Source organism: Sciurus carolinensis, chromosome 7 (assembly GCF_902686445.1).
Source record: "Sciurus carolinensis chromosome 7, mSciCar1.2, whole genome shotgun sequence".
Lineage (NCBI taxonomy): Eukaryota > Metazoa > Chordata > Mammalia > Rodentia > Sciuridae > Sciurus > Sciurus carolinensis.
In genome coordinates this window covers 91,157,659-91,173,995 of record NC_062219.1, presented here as the reverse complement: position 1 = coordinate 91,173,995, position 16,337 = coordinate 91,157,659, and the positions used below count along the sequence as shown (strand labels likewise).

The window sequence follows — 16,337 nt, the reverse complement described above, 5'->3', positions numbered from 1 at the left end:
AGTGGCTAAAATCAAATGACTTACTTTCACATAGATCCTTCATTTCAGGACATTATGCCTTTATTTTATTTGTAAATCTGGCCCAGCCTGTATTCTGTCATAAATGAGAATTATGGGTCCATCTCTGAATACTTAAATTCATCATGAATTGTTTGTTTCTCCTGTTATTTTAATTCTTAAATTTAGTTGCATGATAAAAGATGTGAAAAGATGTTATATTCCCAATTTACTTCTGATAGGAAACTCTAATAGCTGGGATATTTAAAACTATTTTTATATTCTGCCAAAATTTTTGCATTATTTTTTATAAATATGTAAGATGTATTTTGTGAAAACATTAGCAATTCCCCTTAGAACTAATTGTCTTGTAACTAATTCACTGATTATACCTTCAGGGATTATAAAATCATCATTAAACATCAACTAGGTGTAAGACTCTATTGAGAATATAATTCCTTATCCCAAAAATTTACAATCTTTTATGCAGATTCAGACATAAGAATATGAAAAGTTGAATGCAGTTCTAAAATAACATGTAAGTATTCTAGCCTCAGTGAAAGGTGGTTATTTGAGGATTCAGTGGTTTCAGTTAACATTTCTTCTAGCCATGCTGCCTACCATTTCTTAGACATCATCTTATGAGATAAAGCTATGATAAGAAGTGTTTCAGTAGTGAAGAAGTGAGTTAAGACCCGCACTATCTGTTTTGGTTTGGACCTACTGTGAAGTGCAGACAAGAGGATGGAAGAAGCATGCAAAACCACAAATTGCATCAGTACTCACTACTTTTGCAAGATTTGACAATGTGAGCTGTGGTATAGAGCAGTTCCAGTTTAGAGTGGGATTGTACTACATTGGCATTGCATCATCTTGCTTTAAGAAACATGCATAACCCCTACAATGAAGTAGACACTATGTAGGGATGATGTGTATTTTTCACATTCAATAGTGAAAATTTTTTTATTTAAACATAATTTGGTATTTACTTATGAGTAGATACTGTCCTATCAGATACTTTTCCTAGTCGATATCCAAACTTCTCCCACTTCTTTTGAAGTGAGTGAAAACTGTTTGCCTGGGATGGATATAAAGAGAGATGAAAGAAAAGAAAGGTAGATTTGGCATTTCCTAATTTGTAATTAGTAAATTGTAACTACATTCCTAATTTGATAATTAGCAAGTATTAGTTTCTAATTTCTGTACCATGTCTGAGAACAGGGGCTGTTGTTGATGGGGAACAACATTAGAAGCACAGAGCATGGGGTAACAACAAGAATTGACTATTAGTCTTGAACTTTCTCATAAATACAATATGATCTCAGTCTCCCACTTTTGTCATCTATACTAAGTAACATGGATATTACTGAAGGGTGTGTGTGTGTGTGTTCAATGGTCTTTGAGGTAAGTTTCTCTTATCTCACCAAACTTAAAGTTAATTAGTTAATTCTAATTTATCATTGAATTTATAATGGTTTTAATTGATATACTTGAGCAAAAGGAATTCCTCACCAATTTCCTACTTATTTCTTCATTGAACTTTGTACCTGGTAATATCTGATAAATTACTATTGAATAGATTTTCTTGACATGTGCATATCTGAATTTCTAATACTCATCCCAAATTTTAAAGGACATCTTCTACATCTATGTAGTAATATGTTAATGTGGTATAATAAAAGGATCTTGGATTTTCACCAAAGGACACATTTAAATTTAGATTTTTAACTCAATATAATTGGGACACTCCTCTGATCCATAGTTTCTTCATCTTTAAAATGTGGAGGCTAGTAATACCTACTTTGTAGGACTGTTAGGAGTACTATTGAAATGCTTCATAAACTGAAAATACTTAAAGTATTATTTCTTGTACTATGTCAATGCCCTCCAGCCGATATCCACCAGGATCCCAAGCTGAGTTTGTTGTCTTCGGCAGTGAGAAAATACCAACAAAGGGAACTGTGAGGCATCTTAGGGTTAAAAGAGCCTTAATAAAAGGCTTTGGCTTACACAGTTAGGTGCTTTGGGGGAGAGTTTAAGAAAGATGAACATTGTTCTGGGTTGGGTGCTTTCATGAAGGAGGAACAAGTATATGACTGGCTATCTTGATAAATCATCTAGAAAAAGGAGGATTAGCTATAATTGGTAAAAAAAAAAAAAAGCAATCACTCATTTTAGCTTTGTTACTTTGTACGTTGTACTGTTTTTGTCTCAGAAGTGAACCTGTCTGATAGTAATGTTCTCATACATGGTTTGGGTCAGGGAAAGACATGAGCCTTACTGTTGGCACGAGGGAAGCTATGAAGAACAGATATGTTGGCTGTGTCAAACCAATCCCTAACTGTCCCTTCATGGCAACTTTGTCTAAGATGCTCTGCTCACTTTGGAAGTCTCTGACTTTTACTGATGGTTAACTGGAGAAAAGTGTCAGTCCTAATGGAATGTTTGAGTTTTTCTAGTTTGCTCACCATTAAAATTATATAGATGTATATCCCCTAAATAATACTTAAACTTTTCCAAAATGAAACACTTCGGAAAACATAAAAGCTTAAGTTCTTGGTTCAAAACCTCAAGCTTTCTTTTACAGTAATTTGCTTTGTAAATATTTTCCTAGTCAGTAGTTGAGGATTAGAGAAACCAACCATCCAAGTTGGATCCTCATTAGTGTTTTAGCTTTTTTCATTTCTCAACCTGATACCTATTCATGTAGTAGAATGCAAATAAAATAGAGAAAAGGAATTAATTGAGTGACAGATAATATTCTAAAATAAATGATGATTTATTAGCAGATAAGTAAATTTTCATTTATATATTGAAATATGTATAAATAAATCTAATTATATGATTTGGTGTGAAATAAAGTGGTCTGGAATTCAGAACGCATGGATTAAGTTTTGGTGCTAATCCCAAATTGGAACAACCTATTGATCTATTCATTCCACAGTTTTCCTATTTATAAAATGGAGCCAATATTCATTATCTTTTCATAGGATTCATTGATAGATGATTATAATTAAGTGGAAGTATATAACTTAATATAAATTAGAGGATATTTGTCAAGATTTATATAAGGATATTACCTTAATATTAAGGAATTTTGGGAAAGATAGTTCAGATAAACTCAAGATATTATGTAATTTTAGAGTTCTACAGCCACGATCAAACACTCAAAGAGATCTATCTCTGGTTTGTAGTATAGAGCATACTTACGTATGGGCTTGCATTTTCCTTGGACTCCACAGTGTTATACCAGATGTCCTATATATTTGAGAAGCTCCCAAGCTCCCCACTAAAGGGATGTGTCAGGTTATAGTTTCCAGGTACATTTGCATATTCCTATAAACCCTGAGGGAGGAAAAATCACCCAAGGGTAGGTCCTCAGGAGCACACTTTGATCCAGACATCTCTGTTATCTAGAGAAAGAGGTTTCAGTCTCTTGTTGACCTAAAAATTCTATCCTCAGCATTTATGAGAGGACAACCTTCCAGTAGTCCCTCTGCAGGGAGCCCTCTGGTGAAGGAAGATGCTAAACATTTGCCCGACCTTAGTTCAAAGGTCCACAGTTGTCTGCATGGGAGGATGTTATAATTTAAAACTCAAATACTACCTCATTAACCTGTTCTTTAATTAATTTGAATCTTATCCTCTTAACTTTCTAGTTTGCTGTATACTTTCAATTCTTAGCTGATAAGATTTTTTAAATTGATCGTGTATGGACCTTAGCTTACTTTATTTTGCTACTCAGTTTTTTCTCTTAGTTTTTTGTTTTTGCTTCCTTACCAGTGTGCCCCCATGCACCCCCCACCCTTGCCAAGCCTTGTTAATCTTACCCTGGTCACTTGCTTACATATTCAAGTTTGTTTTCTAAGAATGGTAATTGCATTTTGATATTTCTTCTTTATAATTTATTTTAAAATAGCAAGGGGAAAACAGATTTTTCTCTTTAGCATATGTCCAAACCAAGAAGTTTGACTCCTTTACACTTCAGCATTATATACTGAGTTTATTTCCCGATCCCTGGGTCTGAGCTCTCCAAATTTGCTTCAAAGCCAGGAGCCAGGATTCTTCTCCTCATAGCTTCTCTGTGTATCTGCCTTAATCAGTCAGCAGTATTTAACTTAGAATAATTGCCAAAATGATAGTTTCATAATCCAAAATATACATGATGTGCTAGATAGACCCACAACCTATTTTGTGGTTAATATTATCTTAGATATTCTATCTTCTCACCAGTCACTGATCAAGACATGAAAATAGACCGAAAAAAACAATATATTTTTAAAAATGTCATAGAACTTAGTTTGGATCTTGTACAGAGTAAACACTTTTTCTTCTAGGTAAACACAATTACAATTCCATATATATGACTGGAGCAAGTCCAAACAACAATGTAAACATCAGAAGCCTAGCAAATTAGTGTTTGCAGTTTTAACTATTGTGGGTCCAGAAAATCTGGTGTATTGTCATATTGCTGGAATGAAAATAACTATCTCATGTGACTTTGGTGTATAGGAAGCACATTATATAATTGCACAAGAGTCTGATCTCTCAGCTTTCTCCCTGCTTCAAAACACAGCCTTATTTTTCTCTATTCTTTGTCACCTTTGTAGATAGGCTTATAAAGCAATAGGCATTTGGAGCTTTTAAACTGAAAAAGAAAAAACAGAAATTCAACTACAAGTGCTTATGATGGAAATGAAGAGAAATTTAACAGGCTATGAAAATGCTGATTCTAACCTAGCTGCATATTACAGAAGAAATTATGTTCTTGCATACAGTGTTTACCAAATGGTGTTCCATGGGGAGTGGGAGCGATGAGGGGTTACATTTCAAGTAAATCTGAGAAGCACTGTTATTTTTTAAATATGTAGTACATTATTGTTATTTATACTCGCCCTACTGTGCAATGGCACACCAGTACTTTTTACTCCTGTGCCTGGTGTATTTTACTTAGTGTGTTGATCTCTATTTCCATTCACGTTGTCACAAATGACAATTTTTTTTTCTTTTTTGTGGTGCAATTGTATTTCATTGTGTTTATCTGCCATATTTTCTTTATCCATTTACTGTTGATGGACACTTCGGTTGCTTCCATTCCTTGACTATTTTGAATAGTGCTATAATAAACATAGGAATAAGGATTTCTCCTCAACATACTGATTTTCTTTTCTTTGTACATGTACCTAGCAGTGAGATTGCTGGATCTTATGGTAGTTCAATTTTTAATTTTTTGAGGAACCTCCATACTGTTTTCCATAGTGGCTATACTAATTAACATTCCCACCAACAATCATCAAGTATTCTCATTTCTCTACACCCTTGCCAGCACTTAGTGTTTTTGTTTTTGCAGTCCTGAGCATTGAACTCAGAGCCTTGTACATGGTAGACAAATGCTTTATTTTTGAGTTAATCTACTGGCCCATCTCAAATCATTTTAATGGATTTTCTTAGTAAGTTGAGGTGATTTTTCATTGTGGTTTTGATTTGTACTTTACTGATGTTTAATGATATTAGACAGTTGTGTGTGTGTGTGTGTGTATGTGTACCTTTTGGCTATTTGTATGTTTTCTCTGAAGAAATGTCTACTTAGGACTATTGCTTATTTTAAAATAACTGTTTTTGTTCTTTGGCTATTGAGTTTTTGGAGTTTCTTATACATACTGGATATTAATCCCTTGTATAGATCTCAAATATTCTCTTCTATTCTATAGTTTGTCTCTTCACCTTGATGATAATATTCTTTGTTGTGCCAAAAGTTTTTAGTTTGTTATAATCCCATTTGTCAACTTTTGCTTTTGTTTCCTGTGCTTTCGGCATCTTATTTAAAAACCCTCATCCATTTTATTGTGCTAAAGCATTTTCAATATGTTTTCTCTAGTGGTTTTACCATTTCAGGTTTTACACTTAATTTGTTTTGCATTTTAAATTGATTTTTGTAACTGGTGAGAGATAAGGGGTCTAATTTCATCCTTCTCCATGTGGATATCCAATTCTCCCTCTGTCCTTCATTGTGTGCATGTGGTGTATTGTGCTTATTGATTTGCATATGTGAACCATACTTGCATGTCCCAGATAAATCTCACTTGAGCCCATTGAATAATCTTTTTACTGTGCTGTGGGATTTGGTTTGCTGGTATTTTTAAGAATTTTTGTTTCTACATGCATCTTTTTTGTTGTTTCTTGTCTTGTTTTGGTTTCGGGGTTATTCTAGCCTTATAAAATGTGTTTAGAAGAATTCCTTCTTCTTCAGTTCTTTGGAATAATTTAAGAAGAATTGACAGTTATTTTCTAAATGTTTAGCATAACTCAGTAATGCTGTTATCTAGTGCTGGGGGGGGGTTGATGGGAAATGAACTTTAAGCTCATTGTTATTGTTGTGTTCAGGTTGTCTACTCCTTTGTGAGTCATCTTTGGTAAACTGTATGTGTCCAGGAATTTGTCCATTTCTTCTGGGTATCAAATTTGTTGGTGTATAGTTGTTTGCAGTAATTTCTAATGATCCTTTGTATTTCTATGCTGTCAGTTATAGTATCTATTGTAATGTCTACATTTTCATCTCTGATTTTTCTTATTTGAATCTTCTTTCTCTCTTTGTTTAGCTGTTATATATTTCATTTATCTTTTCAAACAACTGGCTGCTTCAGCCATCTTTTGTAATTTTATTTGTTTCTGCTCAGATATTTATTATTTATTTTCATTTTTAAAATATTTTTTGGTTGTTGATGGACCTTTATTTTATTTATTTATTTTTATTTGGTGCTGAGAATCAAACCAAATGCCTCTCACATGCTAGGCAAGTGCTCTACCACTGAGCCACAGCCACAGCCCTATTTCTTTCTTTTTTTTTTTTTTTTTTTAACTAATTTTGCATTGGGTTTGTTCTTGTTTTTCTAGTTCCTTGACAGACACTAACAGGTGGTTTACTTGAGTTTTGTGAGGGTTGTTTGTTTGTTTTGGGTTTGGGTTTTTTTTGTTTTTTTGTTTTTTTTTTTTTTTTTGACTCTCATAGCTTTTGGTATGCTGTCTCCATTTTCATTTCTTTCAAGAAATTTTTAAAATTTATTCTTGATTCATTCCTTGATTTACCAGCTCAAGAATATGTTCTTTAATTTTCATATATTTGTGTAGTTTCCAAAGATTTTCCTGTTATTGATTTCTAGCTTCATTGCATTGTGATCAGAAAAGATACTCAATATGATTTCAATTTTTTGAAATTGAGACATTTTTTATGGTCTATGACCTGTCCCTGAGAATGCTCCATGTGTTGATAAGAAAAGTGTATTAAGCTGCTGTTGGATAGAATATTCTGTAGATAATAGTTTGATATCATTGATCCTTCTGATCAGTGCAATTTAATTCTGATGTTTCTTTGTTGATATTCACTTGTATAATCTGTCCATTGGGCAAAGTGGCGTAATAAAGCCCCCAATTATTATATAATGTAGTTTATCTCTCCTTTTAGGTCTATCAGTATTTGTTTCATTTATTTGAATTGTCTGATATTAGGTACATAAATAATTAGAATTATTATTTTCTCTTGCTCAATTGACCCCTTTGTCATTATATAATGACCTTTCTTGATTATTTCCGCTGCATTTGATTTAAAATCTCTTTATATTTTATAAATATGCCTACTGCTACCTAGCATGGTGGCCCATGCCTGTAATCCCAGTAGCTGGGGAGGCTGAAGCAGGAACATTGCAAATTCAAAGCCAGTCTCAGAAATTTAGCAGGACCTTGTCTCAAAATAAAAAATAAAAAGGACTGGGTATGTGACTTAGTGTTTAAGGGATCCTGGGTTCAATCCCTGGTACTTTCTTCTGGATCCTATTTGCATTGAAGATCTTATTGCATCTCTCACGAAGAGTATATCTTTATGAGGGCCGAGTTTAGTGGGTCTTTGTCACCACAGTTCTCCCAGGTCTAAGAAGATGAAGACTAAGTTGCTAGTAAATGTTTGCTATTAGTGCTTATGAGATTCCAATAGGAGTTGGAGAGTGTTTAACACTGACATATCAGAGAACTTTTTCTCTGACACAATACCAAGATGTGAACCAGTTTTCAAAAGGATTACAGTTTCAGAACAATAGTTTGAGGTTTGTGTTTTGTTTGTTTGTTTGCTTTGAAATTTGTAGGTTTGTAATAATCCCGGAAGATCTCTCTGACAAATGTAGGGAGGTCAATTAACACATAGGACTGATATTGGATGCAGAGGGGCATTGACTGTCTATATTAGCTATTTGCCAAACCTGTCAGTGGGGTGGAAGAAGAAGCTGTTCCTTCACCACTTTGGCTTCTCAGTTAAACATGAGATATAAAGTAAAAAACTGTCCATTCATATCTGAGAATACCTACATGAGGGGTTATGAAATAAAAAAGAACTATAGACATGGAACATGATAAATGGTTTTTATTTTCAAATATTTCAATATTGTCCCTGAGAGATAATGCATGCACATTTCCTACTTAGAAATTTTTTGCTGTTCAAAACAGAACTTAATTTCTATCTCTTACTACCTTCCATTGTTTTTCCTACTTAATAAAATGACACTACCATCTCTATCACCTGGGCGCTAAAGTCCTTAAAAGTAATATCCTAACTAATGAATTTTTAGAAAAATTCTAGGATATGACACAGGCAAGAACCTTAACAATAAAACCTGTTTAACATTGATACTAAAAGAAATTCTACCATATATATTATATATAATGTCTATATTATATATTATATTATATATAATATATAACGTCCCTCTCTTTTCTGACATCTCAATTTTCCATTTTTCCAGCAACTTGTACTTGACACATTAAAGGAACACATCGTGGGTTTTTGTAATACATTTCATATTGGTTTATTTCCTCTTGTTTTTTTAAACTATATCCAATGAGATACTTTGTCAAGTTAATTCACTCATAATAGTGCAGTTAATGTTCAATAAAGGACCTTTCAGTTCTCAGTGTAAAATAAAACAGCGAAAACATCCACTTGATACATCGTTGATGTCATTGTTATTTCTTTCCTGTAACTGATTTCATGAACAAAACCGTTCACATCTTGGATGCAATTCTTTGTTTTATGATAGTGCTTAACTTCAAAAGTCCCTTGAATTTCTAATATTAATTTAATTTTGAACTTAAGCCAAAACATAAAATGTGTATACTCTCAGAAAGGACTGAGTAACTAATATTGCAAATACATGAACGCAAAGTCTTTAAATTGTTTTTTTAATTTTTACTTTTTACTAGTGAGGAGACAAAGTCTCCTTTCAGGAAAAGCCTGATGAACAAAATAATTAACAAACAGATGTCCTCACTCTTCTTAATCTCTTCTCAGTGAGGTCTTTTCTCACTCCTCAAGGAATTAAAATTCCCTCCTAACTTATCTTCTCTCTAAAGACTACATTTTGTTTGCTTATTCCTTACTCCTCATCTTCATAGCTGGAAAGACATGTCTTCCTTTCTTCGTTAGTGAATGTGTAACTGTTTAAAATAAAACACACTTAAAAGTTACTTCAAATCCAAATATTTAAGGACATCACACATTTCTTTCTTCTAGTAACTCAGATCAGTCTGGCATCACCAAATTCATCTCTGTTCATTTTGCATTCTGAATGTTCTCAAAAATGTGTGTACCCATCATTCCTTTACTAAACAGATTGTAAGGTGCAAGATATAAGTCTTATTTTTATAAACCTTTCTCAGATTGCTTAGAATAGTGAGGGTTCATAATGCAAGCTCAATAAGTGTTATCTTTGAAAAGCCAAATTCTGAAATGAAAAATGCACTCATCTTTAACGCCAAAATAGAAGGTAAGTAGATAATTTATAATGTCCTATTGATTCACTAGAATTTTCTCTTTTGTCTGGAAAATGTACTACATAGCCAATAAGATTATATCAAATGCTTTTAATAAAGCGAGATGCTAACATTACATGAATGGAATGATTAAATTGGCATTTTGTGATTTTTAATCTGACAAAGGGTTTATTAAATATAGCTAGTCACCTATTAAACAACATTCTTTTTAATAGCTACATGTAAGACTTGAAATTAGGTTGAAAGTACTTGCTATATTCTGCCAGACTTTCTCATTTGCTTGGGTGGATATTCACAGTGACATTGGTTTATCTCAAAACTTTGGATTTATGGTGAATTCTCTTTCACTTACAATCAAATTGACTAAGAAGCATGGAATGGTATTGAAAAAGGTAGTCATATATATGAGGGCATTATAACATATATGCTAGTTAATGCATTTTAACCTAGTAAATATTTTTGGTTGAATCCTTGTTTTTTTCTATTTTGTGACATTTGTCTTTGTCAGTGCTGTCTCCTTCTTATGTACATGCATAATGTATTAAATTGCAAGATTTTTGAGGTTGGGATTTATATGCTTTTGTTTCTCTATCCCTCATTAACACCTCTCGCAGTGTCTGATAACTAGCAGATTCTCAAAATCATTTGAATGAATGAATAGATGAATCATTCTCAATTTGACTATCTCAGAGACAAGTCAAGTTTAACAGCCTATATATATTAGATCCTAATGATCAGACACAGATATCTGGAAGTGACTTGGATGCTTTCTTTGCTTCTGCTAACAAGACCAGTCCTTCAGGTATTCCTCTCACCAGTCCTCCCTAGCAGTTTTCTTATTTCCTCCAGACACTTCTTCATTACTTCCTCAGACCCTCCCTCATTTCTCTGGTAACTTTTTCTCTACCCTGCAGTAGATCAATACCATCCTTCAATGGCTTCTTAGTGATCTAAGTATAACAACCAAAACTCATAACACAACTGACAAAAGCCCTGCAGAATTTGGCTCTGCCTTTTTACCAGTATCCTCCGCTACCTTTCTTTATCTGGCTCTCTACATTCTGTTCACCATGACCTCTGTTCAGTTCCTGAAGTGCCCATGTTTCTGCTGCCTCAGACATTTGTGTATCCTTCTGTAGAGAAATCATGTCCTAAGTATTACCTCAGTGTTCTTCAGGACTTGTCTGAAACCTCTTTGTCAAGGAAAACTCCCTAGTCTTTATCTCACAGTGTCCTAAAATCAAACCGTACAACACACTATATCAGTGAGTTCTTTAATAGGTAATTAATATTTTATTTTTAGAAGTTCCTTTTCTAAAATATGAGCTCTTGATGCATTAGGTTTTTTCACTTTTGATATTTTAAGGTCCAGTTCAAGGCCTTGTATTTTTGAAAGATAAATAATTTTAAAGAAATAAGTAAATAAAAAGAGATAGTGGGGATACATAAAAGAAAATATAAGTGAGAAATAAAGTAATGATAGTTTGGGGGTAATAAAGAAATCTCATGCTAGTGTGGCCTTCCGTTGAATTCTTTGAGAATTCGCTGGAAGGTTTCATTGTTAAGGTTAGTCTTACTGTGTGCCTTCTGTACAGCCTTCCTCACTGGGCGATATCCTCACAGTGTCTCTCATTCTACTCTTTGGTAGTTGATGGACAGTGGCAGGAGTGGAGTTCATGGAGCCAGTGCTCAGTGACATGCTCCAACGGGACCCAGCAGAGAAGCCGGCAGTGCACTGCAGCTGCTCATGGGGGCTCTGAATGCAGAGGGCCATGGGCAGAGAGCAGAGAGTGCTATAACCCTGAGTGTACAGGTAAGGAGTGGGTCCTGCATATGAAGGGTGCCTGCCATTCATAAAACCTGACAGAACCGGAATGGAGTTAGAACATAGTGGTATAATGCTTGCCTAGCGTAGGTGAGGCCCCATGAGTAATCCCCAGCACCATGAAAATAAAACAAATAAGTTAATTAAATAAAACCTGACAGAACCATGCCAGAAAATCATGGAATAATAAGATATTTATTTATTTCTAATAAATGAAGCCAGTGTACCAGACTTTATTCTACTATTTATCATGTTAGTAAAGTAACACAATTAAGGAGATTCTGAAGATTAAATACCAAGTAAGTTAACATAGTTCAGCACTGAACTTGCACTTTTTACAAGTAAGTTTTAATGTCCATGCAAGAATCAGACACACTTATATAACCTTTTGCTAATTGCAATGAACTGTATTTGACCAGTAAAGCAAATATTTGAATAGTTTATTCAAGGTAGTAGATTAATAAAAATTCAAGGGATTATAATGTTCTCAAATATACAGATTCCTAAATCAGTGTACAGCACAGCACTGTCATTGACCATGACACATTTTTTTTTCAGCCAACGGTCAGTGGAATCAGTGGGGCCATTGGAGTGGATGTTCTAAGTCCTGTGATGGAGGCTGGGAAAGAAGAATAAGGACTTGTCAGGGTGCAGCGATCACAGGACAGCAATGTGAAGGAACAGGAGAAGAAGTGAGACGATGCAGTGAACAGCGATGCCCTGGTAAGAATGAACCGGAATTATCCTAATGGAAACATTTTACAACCTGAAATTTATGAAAGATTAAAAATACTGCCATAAGTTAAGGAAAGTACTTCCTCAGTTTGAAGATTGCTGATGATAACCTGGCAATTTCTTTTCTCTCTGTTATATGGGGAATCCTGTTCAGAGTTGTCAGAGAATAGTTGTATAGATTTTAAATGACTTGTTGCAAGATGATTAAAAAATATGGTAATAAAAATATAGCCACATGGAAGAATAGTAAGACTGACCATGTTTTAAATTAGTTTACATCTTGTCTACCATTATCTGAAATATTTGGTTACTGAGAGCACAAAGCAAGTTGCCTTAGATTATTTATCCCAGAAATATAAAGATATGTTAGATGGTTAAGTGAGAAGCTAAAGAGATGATGTTGAAATTCAGACGTTTTATGTTCTATCGTTGATTAATCTAACCTTGATGGATGTCACTGGACATCTCTGTTCCTATCCCTTGCCCCAATTTCTATTGTACAAAGAAATTCCTACGAGAGACACATTTTAAAATGAAAGCGTAAAGTCTAAATTACCAGTAAAAGAGTTGAAGTTCTGCTGCATTAGAAGATTTTTCTATATAAGCATAGAAAAGGATGAAGGTCAGAACTTTTCCAGATTATAAAGCATATATGTTTTTAAAGATCATTTAAAAGAAAGATTTCAGCCAGGCACAGGGGTGCATGCTTGTAATCCCAGTGACTCAGGGGGCTAAGGCAGGAGGACTACAAGTTCAAAGGCAGCCTCAGTAATTTAGGGAGATCTTGTCTCAAAATAAAAGATAAAAAAGAGCTGTGATTGAGTGCTCGTGAGTTAAATACCTGGTGCCCACTGGGAAAAAAAAAAAAAAAAAAAAAAAAAAGATTTCTTCCAAATCATATTTATTTAATAAAACATTATTGGCAGAATGAAAACTTAGAAAATATAATTTATAGGACAATATCATAGGCAAAACTGTTACAAACACATTAAAAAAGTGATATGATAAAATTTGAAGATTTGACAGTGGGGTATACAGGAAAAGGTTGAACTTTTGGAATTTGAATATTCCATCAGAGTTCTATTGCTGCCAGTCCCTGTGCGGAAATTATTTATATTCTCCAGCTATCCAGATGCTGGAGACTACAACTAGTAGCAGATCCCTTCAGTTCAGAAACTTATGAATTTCTATCTCTATCTAACATGATTGTATCAATTTAGAAAAACCAAGGTATTCTCAGAGATATCTAGAAGTCAAAACTTTATTTTCTTCATAATTAGACTTCTAAACATTTCTCATAGTTCAACACTAAGAATAATAGCAGAAACTGAACTTTAAGAGCAGCAGCGATATGTCAGTAGGTTTTCTTTGAGCTTAAGATCTAAAATTAGTTTTTAAAAAAAAATTCTTGAAGCCATATGAATTCAGAATGATGAGAAGTAAACAGCTTATAGCATTTTGATGTGCAGGATGCCTACCAGTATTAACACTGTGAAATGACTCCTATGCTGCCTAAGAATTAAGAAGCATTAAACAAAAAACATTAATTTCACCCAGGGACAAGTTTCGTTAGACAATAAAGCATGATTAAATAAGACTCATTTAATATTTGAAATTTTCTTAACCAGTTCTAGCATACTACAGTTTGTAACTGGTCTTCTCAAACTGTCTTTCATCTGCATGTATCTAGGTAAGATGGTTCTTGTGCAATCAAATTTACCAAGATTGCCACCTGCTGTTTGGAAAACATTTTACAAATCTGTTTATAAGAAAAATACTATCCTGTATTCCCTTAGTTTGTTTGCTGGCTTTTGTGATTTAAGGCAGGTTGAAAAATTGCCACATAAAACTGAAAATATCTTTTGTAGTACACATATATTTTGGGGTATTACTACCGTTTTTATTTTACTCTTTTCAATAATCTGATATGAAAGGAACAACAAATTGTTTACAAGTATGTAGTTTTATAATTAAAATAAATTCTTGAATCCGGTAAATAATTTACAAATTACTACTCAACAGGGACAAATATACATTTATATATGCACATATATGCACACATTCACACACATGCAGAAATATATAGACCAAGCCTTTGAATACATACTAATCTGATACTTTTATATGAACATAAATTACATTATCTATCAAAAACTTTATATGACTATTAATTTCAAAAATGCATGTCTATATAGAGATAGAAAATGTTTTATCAAAATAGTTTGCTTATATTTATTTAACTTTTCATGTGCTATCATATTATTTTATCAAGACAACAGTATTTCTAAGTAACTCAGTTTTCCACAGTGAACTTGATCTATAAATGGGATTCTAATCCTCTTGATTTCTCCTGTGGTCATGGTATATCACTTTTGTAAGTAGGACTATAGTGTTCTCAATTTCATCCATTATATTGGTGCACATGGACAATAGGAACTGGTAAAAATTTCAAATTACCAAAACATTTACTAAGGCATTTTTTCTCTTCTCATCAATAATAAAACCTCAACAAATATTTCTTTTAGAAAAATAAGTTTTTTCTACTATTATTTTTAGTTCTGTTCATTCTTAATTTTTCTTCAGGTATCTGGGAAAAACTGCTGTTTATTTTTATGCTTCACTTAATCTGAAAGCAAAACAGATTAATAAACTTGTCAGGAGACCCTTTGTAGTCAGGAAGAGACACAATATCCTCACATTTTTGTCTAGATAATTAGTGAAAATCATGATTAAACATCCAGATTTCATCAGAAGCTGCTATAATGTCTACTAAAAGTAGAAAGTAAAAATATTTGATCATCAGTATTAGGATTTTTCCTAAAGATATTGACAAACATCATGACCACGAATAAAATTTTTCTTTTGTCATCATAAGAAAATTGTAAGGATGAAAATTTTACTTTTATAAATATTAGTAATTGGGAAATAGGTTAGATACAGGGAAGATAATTAAGGGTCCCAATTTTTAATTTGGTCAAGGTCACCATATAATGATTTTATTTACCTTACTCTCATTTGCACACCCTCAGACTTTGAGGGGTAAAATGGTAGGTTGGTAGTAGTTTACCTGACTTTGTTATGATATTTTTCATTTCTTTTTCCCAGTAGCTTCTTGGATAATATTATTAAGAAAGCAAATATTATAGCTAGATTATCCTCCACTAATTTTTTGGTTCCCTGGGGTATTCTACTCACTTTCTCAGGGGAAGGGCTCACTTATTTCTCCAACTCCATTTCCAGGTTCCATCACTCTTTTATTAATTAATTATCAAGTAGAAATCTACAATTTACAGTTGCTTTGTCTGAAAATGTTAAATGAGACTTTCAGGGTAAGTGTGCTCAGAAAAACTTGTGAAGTAAAATAGCCACATTGTAAATGTACACAGAAATAACAACTTGGGTCCAAGATGCATCAATTATTGTGATATTTATCTCTGAAGATTCATACCAAAAGAGGACAGCAGTCAGTAACGTTGGTAGCACAAAATTTGTCTAGAACATTAGGATGCATTTGTATTAGAATTTGGCAACCTATAATATAGTGTACATGAACTCCCTCAACACAACCAATCCCCACTTAGTAGAAATGTCATTCTGGAATTGCCCATTCCTTATCGTTAAGTTACTTTGCAACGGAAGTATTTCTTCTCCAGATACCAAGAGAAACTTCATTTAATTTCTGAGTAATTTTCTTTGAACTTCAGTAAGAGAAATCACAAAACTTTCTCAACATGTGCCCCATTTTTTTTCTTTTAGTGCCTACTCTCATTGTCCAAAGCTATGCTTTTTGAACTTTAGAGTACTTAAACATCACTCTGAGAGTTTGTTAAAGCACAGACTCCTGAGCACGACTCCCAGATGCTTGATTCAGCAGTTCTAATGTGGACTTGAGAATTTGCATTTCTAATAAAATGTCAGGTGTTATTGAGGATGCTGGTCTGCTTATCATCCTTTGGGTTGCAAT

The 16,337-nt window shown here is 33.4% G+C and overlaps 1 protein-coding gene across 3 annotated transcripts in view; it reads left to right on the top strand.

Annotated features, from left to right (window-relative positions):
- The window catches only part of Adgrb3 (adhesion G protein-coupled receptor B3), a 680,206-nt gene that overhangs the window by 281,666 nt on the left and 382,203 nt on the right, over positions 1-16,337 (top strand). For all 3 annotated transcript variants that reach the window (XM_047557982.1, XM_047557981.1, XM_047557980.1), the window contains 2 exons: positions 11,462-11,626; positions 12,197-12,361. In XM_047557982.1, the coding sequence (XP_047413938.1) occupies positions 11,462-11,626; positions 12,197-12,361 (330 nt within the window). The remainder of the gene's footprint in view (positions 1-11,461; positions 11,627-12,196; positions 12,362-16,337) is intronic.